At 32.5% G+C, this 18,509-nt stretch overlaps 1 protein-coding gene and 1 long non-coding RNA gene across 2 annotated transcripts; both read right to left on the bottom strand.

Moving 5' to 3' along the window:
* Positions 1-256: 256 nt before the first annotated feature.
* Positions 257-1,757, bottom strand: LOC125589572. The gene is made up of 2 exons (XR_007325739.1): positions 1,187-1,757; positions 257-597 (listed from the first exon to the last, which is right to left on the bottom strand). It is a non-coding gene; the product is annotated as an uncharacterized LOC125589572 (long non-coding RNA).
* Positions 1,758-8,868: 7,111 nt separating this feature from the next.
* Positions 8,869-12,930, bottom strand: LOC125590316 (U-box domain-containing protein 34-like). Its single transcript, XM_048763778.1, has 10 exons — positions 12,399-12,930; positions 11,958-12,085; positions 11,760-11,881; positions 11,557-11,678; positions 11,339-11,452; positions 10,825-11,093; positions 10,639-10,740; positions 10,125-10,553; positions 9,288-10,037; positions 8,869-9,200 (listed from the first exon to the last, which is right to left on the bottom strand). The coding sequence occupies exons 1-10, from the start codon at positions 12,631-12,633 to the stop codon at positions 8,988-8,990; spliced, it is 2,484 nt and encodes an 827-aa protein (XP_048619735.1). The 5' UTR covers positions 12,634-12,930; the 3' UTR covers positions 8,869-8,987.
* Between the last annotated feature and the right edge of the window lie 5,579 nt (positions 12,931-18,509).

Genomic DNA, 18,509 nt, shown 5'->3' with positions numbered 1-18,509 from the left:
AGAACATAATACTTGTATGTAAATATTATTATGATTATTGTTCAAAATTGATCTATATGTATTTTATACAATAAATATAAATGGCCAACAACATAAATGTGGTTTAGATATAACAAAAATATAATATTCTTAAAGACAAGTCCATGTGTATACTCGTGGACTCATCTAATGAGTATAATTTTTTTCATTTAGCGCTCAAAATTTAGAAGTTAATAATTCTAATATACTTTTCCAAATTATTTTGTCATTTACTACATCTGAAAATGATCATATTTTATTGTTATTATAATTTGACAATAACATAATTTGACAACTTATTTGATAATTACTATAAATCACATCATAATTTATTATAAATTCATTATTTTTTTTGTCAATAAACTAAACATTAAAATCATTTTGGACATGGGAGATAGCATGCACATTTGTTTCCTGAGAAGCAACCGGTGGTTACTTTCGGCATCCCTAACCCTTTTGTCCTCTTCTTGCACGCAGATAGGCAAGCTGGCTTTGTCTGGATAACTTTCAGGCTTTTGGTTATCTAAATATATGGGACATATATATTTTTTTTATTCCTCTGTCCCATCGCTCCGGCCACTGTTATATATAAAACATAAATCTGTATGTAATGAAAAATGTTTTCGACAAATACTGAAAACTATTTTAAATAATGTTTAATTAGTTTTAAAAATCATTGATTATTTGAGGTATACAAAACATGTAGCTAATCTGATATAAAGATATCTATAAGTATCATGTAAATTTCCTTGTAAAATGATACATCAACTTTATTTCTTAAACAAGAACTATAGTTTTACATATTTACATCAACTCAGTAAACATGGATTGAAGTAATGAATAAAATTTGTTTGTTGAACCAATTTAGATTAAAAAAATATTCGTCATAATATATTAAAACCACCTAGCCAAAATAGACTAAGAAAAAACACAAAATACCTTTTGTATATCAGTTTCCTAGATTTATCTCAAAACTACTGTATATAATTTTATAAGTTTAGGTATTACGTAATTTCATAGTGTAATAAACTATAACAAAATGTCTGTAACAACATAGCTTATTAAAAAAATAAAGTGATACGTTGCAGAAAAAACAAAATTAAAGATATTCTAATTTTTTCCTTTTAAGAATAAATGTAATATATATTACAAAAGTATAGACACAAACCTAGTGCAAGAACGATGAGGAGGGTTAAAAGATTAAATGAAAATATAAGTAATTTTTTCATCCTCGGTAATATAAATGAATAGATTATACTTTTTATCAGAATATTTGTTGCGTGTAAAGAAAAAGAAAGAAACAAGAAAGTATATGTATATATAAGAAGTCAAATGTATCCTATGTTACAATATATCTAATTTAAGCTACTTACCTCCTTTAGTTTAGATGAAAGAATGTGGTTTTGCATAATTCCATATTATGTTTTACTTATTTGGTAAATTAATGCATTAGACTCGCTCATATTTTACCAAAAATAGATATTTAATTCACAGTCTATATTTTTTGGGTAAAATTAAAAAAATAAAAATTTGATTTATATGAGGAATTTCTATTGATATATAATAGAGATCCTTTAAGTGAATTCTTTTTATGGATCGATCATAGATGAAATTTCAGAGAATTTGAGTAAATTTTATTGGATAGTATTTATTTTTTATTTAGTTTAATCAAGTATAAAAACAATAACTAGTACATGTATAACTTTTATACCATTTATCTATTTCAAATTTCTAATTCAGCATCACACTGATTGGTGCAAAAGAACATAATAAAATTAATTTGAAAATTTGAAAATTTGAAAACTATGTTTTAGAAATAATAATACTTTTTTATAAATTCCAGATTTTATGTAGAAGGTCACTAGGTCAGACATAAATTTATGATAAATAATATTTGATGGATGATTTTGGATTACATTTTCATAAGAGAAATATCATATGATAATCTTAAAAACATATTTATTACAAATATAGAACACAATGATTAAATAACCAAAATATGTTGCATTTTTTTGTCAGTAAAAAACAGATTCATATTGACTCTGTTAACCAAACTGGTAGCTCTGCATCCATATGGACAACAAACGAGGATTGCTTTTTTGCACTGCGTGCTAGACTGTCCGTCCTTAAATTATGCGTCCTTGGTATATGGATGAGCTCTGAGCTGTGGAAACTTCTTTTCAGAATCTTGATATCTTTCAGATAACTTGCAAAGCGGGCCTTTCATCGGGTTCGGAAACCATCTTCACCAATTGTGAACAATCCGTTGCAAATGTAACAGTAATCGGTCTGAGATTCCTCATACATTCCATTGCCCAAATGAGAGCATGTATCTCCGAATGAAGGGGTGATTGCCTCGCTCTTGTATTTCTCGCTCCCATTAAACCATCATAGCCTTCCAAAGTATTTTACCACCCTTGGCCCGAGTATTTGTCTTGATCTTTCCATGATCCATCCGTAAAACACCATCTACCGGGAATAGTTGGTACTGTCGCATTCATTACAGAACGTGCCTGATCGCTTCTCTGTGTATGAGTAATTTGTGCCTTAGCCCAAAGTATCGACTCTGTTTCTGTCAACTTAAGGGTGTCACGGGATCAATATCCTGATTGCTGGAAACCATATATACCATAAGATCCATGCAAATTGGAGATCTTCCACTGCCGAAGAAACCCTTCAAAATAAATGATCCATATTTGCAAAAAGTGATTGAAGGGGAAAGTTGTTTGGATTCGACGGAATCCGTGAAAATGCATAAACCTGAACTGCCGGTGGGCATTCAAAAATTAAAAAAAAATACAAGATATATGGATTCCTCAGGTGCTCCACATCGTGCGCAAATTGTGTCCCCTTGGATTCCTCTTGACCGTAGATTTTTATTTACCGCTATGCAACATGTTACCAGTTGACAAAGAAATTATTTTTATCTTAGGTGGGCATCGCACTTTCCAGCAGTGTGCTTTCAATAACGAAACCAAAGGACCATACTCTGGTAGTGTTCTCTCTCTATCTGAATAAACTCGCTCCACCTGAAATATGTTGTATTATAGAGGTAAAAATCAAGGTCATTTTCCATCTCTCTCTGTTTTACTACAATTACACTCTCCTTGATGCTTAATGATCCCTTATCTGCCTTCTTTGTACTCGTAAGATACATAGATGTTTTCAAATGGCTTGTTCTATCTAAAGAAAATGTGAAAGCTCAAAATCAGTGTTATATTTCTAATGCTAATGTTAAGTTCATAATCATTTACTTGTCCTAGTCACTCTGTTGAATGGATTTCATGTGTTGTAACTTGCAGAGGGCCGGTGTGGTGAGACAGGAGCTTGCAAAGCTCAACAAAGAGATTACTGCTTGATGGAGTTTTTGAGATGATCCTACATCTCTAGATTTATCGTTGGTACAATATTTGAAGAATTTTGCAAATGATAGTTCAGAATTTGAAACATTTTTGCTGGTTTAGGCATTTAATGCCCTCTTTAATGTCGTATCTGAATTCGAAAACCCAAACTGAGTACATATATATATATATATATATATATATATATATATATATATATATATATATATATATATATATATATATAACTAGGGCAGGTCCGCGCTATTACACGGAATTCAATGTATCGGATTTTATGAAATATATAATTTGAGTAAATTTTCTTCTATGTTCAGTTGGTTGTAAGTGTGATTATGTTAAGAGAATGAGATTGAGTTTTCAATTACCAGAATTCTTTTTATGTCAGAGTATCTAATACTGTGGAAAATAAAGTTTTAACTTTGAGGTAATCTTAGTCACTAAAAATATATTTTGTAGTTGTTTAGGACAATGTCATTGCTATTATTAGTATTTGTTGTTGTTTTTTTATATTTATGTTATATTTGAGGATTTATTTTTTCTTTATGTGATGTCAGTAATTTGCTAGAGATAAACTAAAGCAAATGTAAAACACACCAAATAAACTGAGGAATAGTATGCTTTTATGATTATATATTTATACTTACATAAAATTTTAAACTGGCTATAGAATATTATGCACAAACAGAACTTATACGACCATATATTATTCTGTACAAAAATATTATAAATCAGAAAAATACATATTAAACTAACTATTATTTTAAAAATTATTTTACTACGCTATAGTAAATGTTAGTTAATAGAATAACTACATATAATTTTCGATATTTGTATTATAATTCTTTGTAAATCTAAAATATGAACATATTAACATCTCAAATTGATAGTAAAAGAAGACTTTTCTTATAAATTATTTCATCTAATCTTTAAATATTAAAATTAAGAATATATTTATAAAATAGTGATGATAATATTTCTGAAGTTCAAAACATAAATTTTAAAACTTAAGTAAAATAATTAATGTACACAAATTTAATTTTTTTTATAAAACTAAAATTATCTAATTTGTGGATATAAATATAATTTCTATCTAAATATTTTTTTGAGGATAATATTGCACTCTAAACTAAACCCGGTTAATATGAATTGCACTCGCATCCAAAATGTGCAATTTTCCTATATATTTGTTTTAATTTCAAAATCATAATAATCCCCGTATAATACACTACATCTATTTATTATTATTATTTTTCTTTCCCTCAAACTAAAAACTAAAACATATTATAAGCAGATTTTTTTCCTTTTTAGTCTAATCTACTATTACAATATGTAACAGAAATCGAGTACTATTTTGTATCTGTAAACATATGTGTTTAATATATATGCCTAAACATCCTATACAATCAATACTAACAAACATATAATCTCTGAATAAGAATACTTTTCAATGATAAAAAAAAATAACTTTTGGATGTTTTAAAGATACATAAGTAGAACGAACCCGATGTCAGGCGGCGTCGGTAATGTTAGATGCGCTCGTGACTGAGCAAGGATGACGACATCTTATGTTACTCCACTATCTGCCTGCAAGTCCAGCCTTTCCTCTATTTTATCTCTTGACCATACCTAAAAGTTGTTTTAAAAAGATCTTAGAGTATTGTCAGGATATGTAGTGGCTGCGATGAATCTCTCTGTATACATATAAGCGCTTATTGATGTGCATTAAAGTGTCAGTTACATACTACTTGTATTTATGGAAATGCGAAGAGATATATTCATTTAACAAAGTGATGTGTTTTGAATGCAGGGACACGTGGCGCGACGACAGCCTTCGACTTTCTGACCGCGTAGATTTTTGTTTTTATTTATTTTTATATAAACACTAGGGTCGGTCCGCCCTACGGGCGGGATATAATTTACTTGTAATCAAGATTATTATTATTTTTATATCATTTATGGTTTGTGTTTTAGTTTTATATTTTCAAGAGATGTATATGAGATATACTATTTTCTTAATTTAAAATTAACCAAAAAACTAATTTTTACTATTAGCATAATCAGTTAAAGAGTATATCAAAATGTTTAACTTACTTAAAATTTAAGGTGATATTAACTTTTATTGTGTATGTTTTGTTATTCTTGTTATAGATCATGATCATCTTAATATTAAAATGTTCATGAATATATAATAGTTTTACATATTTTCTTTGTTTATTCTACTGTAATTATGATAATTTTGATAATAAGTAAAATAATTTTTAATACAAAAAATCTTAGATTATATTTTTTCTTATGAATATTTTTAAATATATATATTTGAAACTATTGTTTTTCATATCGTATTAGTTCTAGTGTTTTTTATCTGAAATATGAGGTGCGGTTGGACGAATTTTCTTTCAAATGTGTCAACGCTGTGATTGTTTTTTTATTAGGTTAGCATGTGTCATTTGTCGAGAAGAGAGCACAAATGTTATGGGAAGTGAGTGTTCTAAATAAGACATAAGTTAGTGTTTGGGCAAAACTACAACGCTTCAATTTCATGTAAGAACATGTTTAGTATTCCACACCCAGCTCATTCGTCCACCGTCCTCATTTTCTTGTGATATATGCAGACTCAAAATTGGAAGTATAATAAGAAAAATGCATTCTATGTATATGTCAAAACTCAGCTAATTTTGGAGACACAGAAACAACAAAGTTAAATAGAATTCACAATCCAATAGTCGGTATGGAAAAGATGTAATTGAAATATACTCACAAATCACAACCATGCATACTCACACATGATTATATATCCATAAGTGTCTGCACTAACTGTTGTATCCTTGAGATCAGGGCCAACAACCTTTTAGGGAACCACAATAATGAAAAATCAACACCAAGATGTTGGAAATTATTATGAGCTAAAGATAAGTAGATCTTTTAAAAAAAAGTTCACTAAAAAAAGTTATCGCCCCTCTTCTATCGTCTTCTTCTTTTCTCTTCTTCTCTGTTTATTCTGTTTCTCATCTCATTTTTTATGTTTCTTATCACTTTTCTCTCACAATCCGTCAAGTACAATGATGAGCTTAACAAATCTTTTTTCATCACCTTTTTGTGTTGTTTATTAAGAGAAATGAACAGATGATTTTCTTGGAAGAAAACTTTCATATTTATAATGGAAGATTAACACAAATGAATGAATGAGGAGATTCATTGAATGTGAGATCGTGTGAGAAGTAGAGAGTAGGTATTAATGTGAATGTTAATAAAGATGCATGAACCAAGTTAATTTCCGTAACAGTTCCAGAATAAAGAAGTCTATTCGGCTTCCGACTGACATTGATCGGAATCGTTCGTCACCGGTGAAACCGTTGGATTTCTATTGACAGTTGACTGAACGGGAATTGTTGCTCGACGACCACTTTCCCTAAGTTTCGTATACCGGTTTTTTAGAGAAGATGTATTTGGACCGTAGTAAACACATAAAACCCATTAAATTCAAGAATTAATTAAACATTGACTTTTGATTGACCGTGACACGTGTCGGCTTCTCAAGACTCGAATTAGTGACGTGTCCGCCTACGTGGACAGCCTAGGAATGAAGGAAACCCTTCTTTATATATATAGATATATGTATATATATAGATACTAAAAGGGGATATGAGCTTCATTTAGCCTATCCACGTAAGCTACAAAAATCAGCCTATCATAAATCATTTTTGTGCCATGTCATCATCGAAATTGGTCTTTCATTTTGGAGTTTCTTAACATCTTTAAACATCCTAATTAAGCCCAAAATGCCTTGAGTGTCTGAAGCCTAACAATTTGTCTTCCCCGACTATCCCACTTCGTAGTCGCCCAATCAAATTCTATGCACTTCAGAGCGATTCCAAGAAGAAATGTTGGGAGAATAGATGAATCAGTATTCAGCTATTTTCTGCAGATTTACTTGAGTACAGTTTGTCATCTGCATTTCCGCGATCATCTGTAATCTCTGAATCGGAAATTGAATTCTTTTGTATCCTTCTAAAAGATGAGATTCGTCAACCAGAGTTGTGGCTGCACACCAATCTCTCTCCAATTAGTTGCATGGGGCAGCCAAGATAGCTCCTGCTTGTAACCCACGACCTATACCTTCTCATGAGCTCATTCTCCACCCCTATAAATAGCAGACACCGCCTTAGCCATTTCTCATGCTTAGAACTCTAACCATAGCAGCTCGAGAAAGTCGAAACCCGAAAGTAAATTTTCGTTCTTTAGCTTTTGTTTTTCTTTTCTTTTCTTTATTTTATTAATTAGAACTTAGATAGTTTCTCTTATCCTATCCTTCGTGTGTCTAGATTTCTAAAGTTCTAGAATTTTCCCGATAAAAGTTTAAAGTGAAGCCGGCCGCGAAATAGGAGCGTTTGCAGTCTGAAACTTTCATCTAAGTATCGAGGTGAGTCTCGGTTATGGGTTTTGATTGTTTGATTATAACTTACTTTCTTTCGAAAAATCACACTTCATGGTTGATGGTGGTTTGTAAAACAAAAATATATCAAATTCGTTGGTGGGTATTTATCTAAAATACTTACAATATAATTTATCTAAAACACTTCCAATAATAAGATTCCTAACATTATTATTATCTAGATCAAACATAAACCAAAATAACTACACTGAAACCAAATTCATATTCATAAATAACTTAACGGTTTCTATATCTCTTGAACGAAAAAAACAAAAACCAACAAAAACCCCAGTCAAACTGTAACCTAATTAAAACCAGAAAAAAAAAAAAACAAATTGGAACCAAACCAAAAACTGAAGGCCATGCATAAACATATTAGTGAACAAACAGACGTGTTAATAAATTTATCCAAAAGAGGGGTCAAAATTTAGTATTCATGTTATTCTCCAAATATAATTAGATGAATATTCACGTTATTCTCTAAATTTTAAATAATTGATTTGTGTATTTTTTTTTTAACTTTTAAATTGATTAAAACTATAATTAGTCTGAATCTTATAAATCTCAGATTGGTCCTGATTATGTTGAAGCTCTACAATATGAAAACATCATACATGCCTCATGTTACCAGGAAATATGCAACAAACCTATAATGTATTTTTCATTCCTGTAGGTTTACAAAATATAAACCAAATCACATAACTCTTTCTTTCGTTATGTTCCACCACAACCGCATAAAACCTACAACCCATATATGTACACGCATATATAGTATAAAAACATTACAACTCCAATGCTTTTTAGACGGGATGTGGTAGCTCACTTGGTAAGGACCTTGTGGGCCAATTGTCATGCTCACGGGTTCGACGCCAAGCGGAGGCGAACTACCCATTCTGTCATCAAATGCGGTACTGGGTGTTGGGCCTTGTCCCCAGCCCAGGTAAAGCCCTCCCGGGTGAAGTGGACCGCTGCCTAACCGGGCCCAGGGGAATGACCCACGTAAGTGGGGAACCCCTGGATTATCAAAAAAAAAAAAAAAAAAAAAAAAAAAAAAAAAAAAAAAAAACTCCAATGCTTTTTAAAAAAAAAATTCCACAGTGAGAAATCAACCTGTTATATTAACTACGACATTACAACTCCAATGCTTTTTTAAAAAAAAATTCCACAGTGAGAAATCAACCTGTTATATTAACTACGGCATTAGAAAATCGGACTCTTGATTTCCAATCGTGAATAGCAGACCGGAGTGTATTGTTTGGTGTGAGCTTGAAGTGGTAGAGCTTTTGTCGTGTTACTGGTGAAATGTTGTGTTTCTCAAGGCACGCTAAGATCGCTTTCTTCTCATACGTGAATCCATCAGCTGCAATCTCTGGCTCCTCCATTATCTCCTGTTTACAAAACAAATTAAAAATCAAAACCGGTTTGTACTTTTGGTTACTAAAATCATGTACAGAACCGGGTAAGCTTGTACTCACTCGTAAGATGGGACAAAAGTAATGACTTGGTGCACGTAAATTGCTTCGTTCTTTCTTTATCTTTGAATTTGCAGTCTCTACAAGTCGTTTCAAAACCGGTATAACCTCTTCTTTAAGATCCGGTCTATCTCGGCACCGAAACTCGGCACATTTTAAACCAATCCGTGCCAACTCCTCGGTTTCTGCCAAAGGCCAATCTGTAACCGATTTGTCTAGCATTTCGGTTAACGTTCCTTTATTAACCGCATTTTCGACGGCATGTATAAGCCCGTTTGGCTGACGAGCCGTCAACAGTTGAAGAATGATTATTCCGAACGCATAAAGATCGGACTTGAGTCTAATCGTTCCGGTTCGATGGTACTCCGGGTCAATGTAATGCAATGTACCAGCAAGAACTGAGTGCCGGTACATCGTGACATTATCCGGTGCAGCATCCGTAACCAGCTTGGCTAAACCGACGTCTGCGATTTTACCCACGTAGTTCCGGTTTAACAAGATGTTACCCGGTTTTAGATCACGGTGAACAATCGGTTCCGGTTTAGAACTGTGTAAGAAGGCTAAACCGCAAGCTACCTCGAAAATAACCCTAAACCGGATGAACCAAGGCAAAGGCGGTTTATTTTTCTGGTGAAATATGTATTCCTCGAGGCTTCCGTTTTCTAAGTACTCGTAAACTAGACAACCATTCTCCGGACAAGCTCCTAGGAGAAGAACCACGTGTGGGTGTCGGAGCTGGCTCAGAACCTCAACCTATATAGTAATAATACCAAACCGAAAATAAATTAAACCGGATCAAACCATAGAAACTGTACTTTAAATGTTAAGTCACAAGCCTACCTCTTTCAAGAACTCTTGTTTCTTCTCCGGCGTATCTAGCCGGACAACCTTAACAGCCGCTGGAGTACTATCAAGGCTACAACTGTAAACTTTACCGTATCCTCCTTCTCCGATCACTTTCTCCGGCGAGAATCCTTCGGTGGCTATAAAAATCTCTTCGATTGTGTACTTCCTGTACCGTTGATCCGTCCCTAGAAGCTGATCGATCACTTTCTTCTTCTCCAAGTAATTCTTTAAAGCATTAACCTCCGCGATTTGTCGCTGACAATACTCTCTCGCAAGTAACGCTTTCGCTGCTTCTACCTCTTTAATCGCCTTCATGTACCGCTCTTTCTCCAGGGCCGCGGTTTTCCTGTGCAGCTCTTCTTTCTCCACCGCATTGTTCACTCTTCTAGCGTCTTTGGAACATTCAGACGACAGTACTTGAACCTAGCAAAAGAATCACTTTACTTGAGGAACAAACAACTTAAATATTCAATATGTCACAATCAGAGGTTGCTTGGTGTAAATCTACCTTGTTTTGTGTGGAGAAAAGCTCTTCACAGGCTTGTTTATACTTAACAACTGTATTTTGTAACTCTTTTTTCAAACGCTCTACCTCTGCTTCAATCTCAACCTGTCAAAACAAACACCAAGTCTTCAAAACTCTTTCTTCCTTCTTAATAGTCTCATCATTGAACCAAAAGATGATGTTAAGTACCTTCTTGGATTTTCTAGATGTTGCGGGTGGCGGATTAGAGTCTCTTTGTTCCTTGACAATGTTCTCAATATTTGACTTTTGTTCGGTTGTTTCATCAAAATCTGAGTAATTTAGCTGTGGAATATCTGATCCTCCACGGCGCCTTATAACATCTTGAACTGTTGCACTAGAAGCCTTGCTACTTTGAGGCGTTTCGGGTTCCCTTATAGCGAGGCTTAATGCCTCCAATCTCAACTCTTTAGCCGATGTTGACCTCCTTGTGCCTACCTCTTCAATAACATAAGAAAAAAAGAAAAATTATAGCCTGCATAGAGATCATAGAGTATACATAATACATGTATGCATTATCATTATCATTTTGTATATTTAATATGAATCTCTTAATGATTTGTGCATCTGTTTGTTGTATATATACAAGTTAGAAAACAGAAATTTTATTCTGTAGTTTATTTGAAAATTTTGAATATGCATTTAGCCACATCATAGTATGGATATTTTATAATAAAAAAATTACCTATTGATTCTCCAGGATCAGATGAAGTTTGAGTCTGTACAGTGTGGAAGCTAGCCGCCCCGTCTTTCAGGAAACGCCGGGCGGTCGCAGCTGCTTTTGGACTTGTGCATGGCGCTGAATAATTAGACGGTTAAACACGGTTAAAGAGAAGTGATCTAGCAGCAAAAATACATCATATTGAATAAAAAATTGATATATATAGTTTTTTTTGTTTTTACCTGAGTTTATTAATGGATCCATAGATTTTGTAGTGATTCTGTCTCTGCACACAATGTATACTTCGCATGTTTCGGGAGCGTATTTTAAGACAGTCAATGGTACTCCTGGACCTTTTGCTCTCCTAAACCATAATAATCCAGCCGGTTAGTGTAAAAAACCGTGTTATAAGGAAATTTAAACCAAACAGAGCTATTTTACATACCGTGTGAATATGTTTGAATTAAATGATCCCATAACCAAACTGTTAACTCCTGATTTGTATATGAATCGTAGAAGCGCTTCTGCAGGATCATCATACTCTATCAAGAGAGTTTCTACCTGACACTGAAGGTCACATATTTCAGGGAATTTCTACAGTATGACCCTAAAACTTCTATAGGTTAATATAGAATGAACCAACCTTGGTACGATTACTCTTGCACATTTTCAAGAAGGGAACAAAGACTGTTTCATATTCTTGTTTTACGTCTCTCACATACATTTCCACCAATCTCTCCTCCACTTCCTCCAGAGGTAATCTCTCTCCGTCTGCAGCAAACGCCATTATCATAAATCATTAATCTCCAGAAAAGGTATCGCAAAATTACTAGTCCATCCAAGATCAAAATTACGTTAATCAAATATCAAAGTTTGATTCAGAAGAGTATATTAATAGGAATATGATTCAATTCCCATGTTACCAAATCATGAACGCTACAGATCTCTAATTAAATGGTTTTAAAAGAAAATTTTTTTTCTTATTTTTTTGTTTTTTGGCTTATAAATATTTTGCATTTTACTCAAATCATCTGGGAAAATGAAAAGAAACAAAGCAAGAAAAATGTTTGAATGAGAGACTTACTAGGGGTGGGGATAGTACTAATGGGTGGGATGACATGGATCATCACAAACCGATCAGCCTTAGGTAAAAGGTTATCGACGGCCCACCGTACTGCGCGGCGGCTTCCTGCGCCTCCCAACTTATCTCCGATGATACCCTTCACGGCCACCGCCACATACAACTCACCCTCCTCTGCCTTTGGACCACCACCACCGCTGCTCATTTCTCGACCCTTTTGCGTCAACATTTCCACCATCTATATCAATTTACTTACGTACGGCTCAAGTAACCCGAAATATGTAAAAGTAGATTGGGATTGATACGCTTTTGTTTCTCAAAAATGGGTTCGGAATATGCTGTTGAAGAGATGGGTATCTCTGATCACAACTATATGAATACAGTATATATATATATATATATGGATGGATGACTTATGACCGAGAGGTAATAATTAAAAAAACATATGTATGATGATTGGCTTAGCTATCTATCTGGAATAGTTGTAGTACCTCATTAGTTGGGACATGGCCGTATAATTTATTTTAAATATTTTGGCTTAAATTTATTATATTTTCAATGAATTTTCGTTTTTGTAGCCTTCGAAAACTTCTAAATAATTGTTTGAGAAAACAGATAATATGACTGAAAAAGAATCTGAAATCGAATCTTTTTCTTATCTCTTTAGATGAAGGACATTTATCGGAAAAAAAAATGATGGACGTTTATTCCCGGATGAAACAACTTTTTATCTATTTGCATAAACTATTTACATTTTTCTTTATATTCTTTTCCTTTTTTTGATCCAATTGCAGCTTCGACTCGGATTACCAAATTCTTTATTGTTGTTTTTAATTTCAATACTATTAATGTAAAATGTCCAAATACCAGTTAGGTTTATTTGTGTTGTACATTAATTAATGTAGGAACAAACGGAAGATAGTTTGGTCTCTGCTGTGGTTTTCTGGTTATCATCGATTCGGATCCTGCAGTCCTGAATATATAGTTTATCGTAAAATAAATTACAAAAATATAAATATTTAGGCAGACACAATCAGTGGAAGCAATCTACGAGTTTAATGAGTCATTTTGAGATGCCTTCAAAGGGTTTAATTGTACTTTTTAAATTCGAAACTAGATAGACGGCTATTTATTTTATTTGTTATTATAGCGTGCATTTTAGTATTATCAGAAATCTTCTATCTATATATTCTTTGTAGGTTTTAGGTAAAGATTTTTTCAATTTTTTCATGCAAGTTGTGTATTATGAATACAACTATTAGCTAATTTAATTATTTTTGATACAAAATTATAAATTTTCATGGGATATACAATAAATTGTATTTCGTAAATTTTTTTTTTTTTTTTTTTGCAACCGATTTTATTTTGTAAAATTTACTCTTTTGAAAGTAATATAACTTAGTTAAGCTACTGAATTACTCTTGAAGTAGTCGCAAGTTATACAAAAATTTTTTTTTTTTGCATATAGTTACTTTCTCAAACAATTCAGGGACAAATATAGCACTTGATGTTTTGAGTTTTTTTTTTGTCAACAACATATAACATTGTAAGAAGATTAAGATTAATAAATCGTTGTGTTTGTATATTAATTTTAGTACATGTCATATTTTTAACATTGTCAGTTAGTTACATACAATTCATACACCTTGTAGACCAACCAAAGGAGAAAAACCTACATATATAACTCACATAATTCAATATTTTCTTGGAACATTACACGTAATTCAATATTTGATCTGAAATTTCTATTACTATGTAGCTTTTAGAGACAATTACAAAATTAAATGATCGTTTTAGGTGACAAATAATTATTCAATCGGTTAGTAAATATTCCATCAGCTGTTTCATTTTAATTGTGCACATAGATTTTTTTTTTTTTAGTTTTGTACATTTTCAAATAAAAATACTATTACCTATGCACCTAATAATATATCAACTAATAGAAAAATAAAATGAAAAATAGTACTCATAAATTTTGTATTAAAATTATAAAGCGACACTTATTTTGAAACAAAATTTTTACTCTAAACGATAACTAAACTGAAACGGATGAAGTATTTTAGTTTATATTTTAATTGAATATTATACAACTGTTTGTTCACATTAATTGTCAGTTTGAATATAATCATCATGTATTTTTTTTTTAACACTGAATTTCATTTATTCGAAGTGGTCCAACATAGGACAATATTTCCTAAATGATGACAATAATGAGCGGTGGATAGTTAATTCCCACTATTTCTTTAGTTTTGATACTACTTATAAAGAATTTTTTTTCTCCAATGTTTTTTTCTCATTTTGTTTATTTAAGAAATCATAAAATAAAAATACATTTTTATTAATTATGAGAAAGAACAATAAAGAACAACTTTTTCTACTATTTTCTTTATCTTCGTCCTTCTCTTTTTTGTTTCTACTATTTATTTAATGATCACCGGTTAAAATCATAGTAACATTTTGTTTTCTCGAAGTTTTGTGATTTGGTTAACTGGTCATGTTTGCTTACAAAAGATAGATGTATATAAACTGATAGCCTAAACTTGCAGATTTATGATCAATCGGTATTGATTTTTGCTGATTGATTTTTTGCAGTTACTTTCTAATATACAGCGTTGACCAAATTAAAGGTCCATTAAAAAAAAACTGCTTAGCGCAGATGAGGATATACCCGAATAATTAAGTATTAAAATATTGATAAACAACTGGTCGTTTACGAGAACGACATATTTAAACTAATTAAAAGCTTAATCATTCTCGACTCTCTGACTTTATTAGTTAAACCCGCAATTAATTTCGTAGACACACACATATATAGATGACTAGTCCAATAATATCCAGTAGACTTAACTCGACTTGACATGAACATGACATAAGGAATGACATAACTGATCATTTGATTCCACATTTTTTTTATCTACTTTCACTCTCATTGTCTTTTTTTTTTTTTGTCGTCAATGTTTTATTTTAAAAACGGCCGAAGCCCATTTTCTTACACAAACCCCAACGGACCGAACAAACATACATCTGGGCCTAAAGCCCAATACATAGTGACCGCCACTATCCAAGTCTATCAACACGTGTCTACGCACTACCTTCATCTTGTCTCACCGGTTCCGCCGGAGAAGGATCGGCGGTAACGCCGGATATTCTAACCAAGGAGAGATACATCGGATAAACCGAGATCTCATCCGATTCCTTGCTAACCACCACTGGATATTTCATCCCGTGACTCTAACCGCTTCTTTTCTCTCTTGACCGTCGCACCATCATCGGAGGACAACAACCATCTCCGATAACACGCCCTCACAACCACACACCAGACATGACGACGACAAACACCAAAACATAAAAAACAGAAACATAAACTAGTAAACATAACCCGCAATACGGGGATCTAAAACCGACAGAGCAAACCAAAGAAGGCTTCTACCCTTCGGAAACTGAAGCCGACGAATACGGAGCTAAACGAGCCTCCGCTTTCCGGGAACTTGAGCCGGCGTCGACAGATCTTAGAAAGCCTCTGCCTCCCGGAAGAAAGCCGGCGACGACGAAGCTAGGGTAGCCTCCATCTCCCGGAACCATAAGCTTGAACATGCAACCCGAATAAACGCACCGTGGTAAAAAAAAGGGGGATCCGGCGACGGCACGGTCGCTCACGCGCCGCCCGACCGCCGGATCAAACTTTCTCTTTTTTTTTGACCACTTTCACTCTCATTGTCTATTCTTTAAATAAATAATAAACTCATTTATCATATTCTCATTTTTTGTAACACTTACCAAAAGGTCAAACTCTACCCGTAGATTTGTATTCGTGTGCAATAGAAATAATCGAATAACACAGTTAACCAAAGACGAAGAAAAATTATTCTAAACTTGTGTGAGAAGCTAAGAGCCCTTGAAATGGAGGTTCTAGCTTAGAAGTTCTAAAAATATATGTATGTATATATTAACATTAGTATTTAACTGTCGGGATTTTAATTTTACGGAAAACTCAACCGAAAGTATCAAATTAAATACTATTATTGACCTTTTTTAAAAAAAATTATAAATTTTAATCATAAATCATTAGTTTCTTTCTACAAATTTTATCTTAAAAGTAAAAATTAAATAAGATTTCAAAATTTTTAATATCGTATTTGAATATATTTATTTTAATGATGATGTATGAGATATTACCATATTCTAAAAAATTTACCAAAATTGTAAATTAACATTAAATGTAATGTATAAGTTATTAAAATATTCAACAAAAGTCACCCAAAATATAAATCATTATTAAAATAAATATAATCAAAAATATGACATTACAAATTTTGAAATATTATTTAATTTTTTTAATGATTATACACTACAATTTTCATAAATTTCTACAATTTAATTTTAAAGAATTATAAAATTTTAATCATAAAATCATTAGCTTATTTCTTCAAATTTTATGTTAAAAATCTGTCTAAAATAAACACAATAATTTTTATCTTAATATCATATTTAATTTAATTAAGTTTATATTAAAATATTGGTAAGAAAACAATAAAATCTAAAATATTAATAAAATTTTAAATTTAACTATAATTTAAATTTTAAAAAATTATAGGAGAAATTTCATGTTTACCACTTTCAAGTTACCACTTTTCATCTTTACCACCAGGGACATTTTCAAAAATATCTTCTCCATTAAGTGGTAAAAGACTCTTATACCCTGTGCTCTATATATATAATAAATCATTATTTAAATAAATAAAAAATAATAAAAAATAATAATTTTTTTTATGTTTTCGAATTATACTTTTTCAAATTCAAACTTTTTTATAATTTTTTTTTGGAATTTTTTTTTGAATTTTTTTTTTCAAAATTTCTTTTAGGAAATTGAAAATTATGTTTGAAACTATTTTTTTTCAAATTTTTTAACATTTTTAAGTATCTATTTGTATATTTATTAGAATCGTAAATCACTTTCCAAATAATATATTTTTGTCAACAACATAATCAGATTCATATTGATTCTCAAAACCAAAAGGGGAGCTCCGCATCCACGTGGACGACGAAAGACAGTTGTTTCCTGGCACTGCGTGCTAGTTTATCCGCCTTTGTATTGTGCGTCATCGATATATGAATGATTTCTGAGCTGAGAAAACTTTCTTTCAGGGTCTTGAGATTTTCCAAGTAAACTGCAAAATCTGGTCATTCTTCTGGTTCTGAAACCATCTTCACTAGTTGAGAACAATCTGTTGCAAATGTGACTTGAACCTGACGTAAGTTCCTCATACATTCCATTGCCCAAAGAAGTGCTTCCATCTACGCTTGCAGGGGAGACAAACTAGCCCCGGCATTTCTGGCCCCCATTAAACCATCAAAGCCTTCTAGAGTACTATACCAACCTTGTCCAGCCATAAGCTCATTTTCTTTCCAATAACCATCTGGAAAACACCACCGGCCGGTAAATTAACGGTAGAGTCTTTGCCCCTGTATATGGTACTACCCTTTACATCTTCAGCCCATGTGCTTCAGTCCATAGAGTTGACTCTGTTTCTGCCAGGCCAAGAGTATCCCTGGGATCCACATCCAAATTACTGAAAACTTTATTATTCATTGCTTTCCAGATATACCATAATATCCACACAAATTGATGATCTTCCATCTTCTGGGTAACTCTCCAAAAAGATGTTCCATATTTGTAAAGAGCGAATTGGTTGGAAAGAATGCAGGATTGGACTATATTTTTGATACCACCCAGACCTGAATCGCTGGGGGACATTCAAAGAAAACATGGTTAATTGATTCCTCTTGAGCCCCGCATCTGGCACAACATATTTCTCCTTGTATTCTTCTTGCTCGCAAATTCTTTTTAACCGCTATACACCCTGATACCAGTTGCCATAAGAAGTGTTTCATCTTTGGTGGACATCGTACTGACCAACAAAACACCTTCAAAATATCAACTGTGGGTCCAAACACTTTCGGTGGTTGTTCCTTATCTGGGTAGACCCGTTCCACCTGATAACTTGATTTAATCGTGTATCTCCCATTCTTTGTGAAATGCTATCCATCTCTATCTACCACTTGAGTCCTACTTAATGGTATACTTTCTATTATTTTCACATTCTGGGGATCTAC

The sequence above is a fragment of the Brassica napus genome, chromosome C7 (genome assembly GCF_020379485.1).
Source record: "Brassica napus cultivar Da-Ae chromosome C7, Da-Ae, whole genome shotgun sequence".
NCBI lineage: Eukaryota > Viridiplantae > Streptophyta > Magnoliopsida > Brassicales > Brassicaceae > Brassica > Brassica napus.
Note: the sequence above shows the minus strand (reverse complement) of the source record. Positions and strands in the feature narration are given on the sequence as shown.

What these genes read in the sequence shown, in the direction of transcription:
- LOC125590316 (XM_048763778.1), bottom strand. Translation starts at nt 12,633, where the DNA reads ATGGTGGAAATGTTGACGCAAAAGGGTCGAGAAATGAGCAGCGGTGGT. An exon ending in GCAAGAGTAATCGTACCAAG is followed by an intron (nt 11,882 to 11,957) that starts GTTGGTTCATTC and finishes TGTGACCTTCAG; the next exon opens with TGTCAGGTAGAAACTCTCTT. An exon ending in ACTTTTGTCCCATCTTACGA is followed by an intron (nt 9,201 to 9,287) that starts GTGAGTACAAGC and finishes TTTTGTAAACAG; the next exon opens with GAGATAATGGAGGAGCCAGA.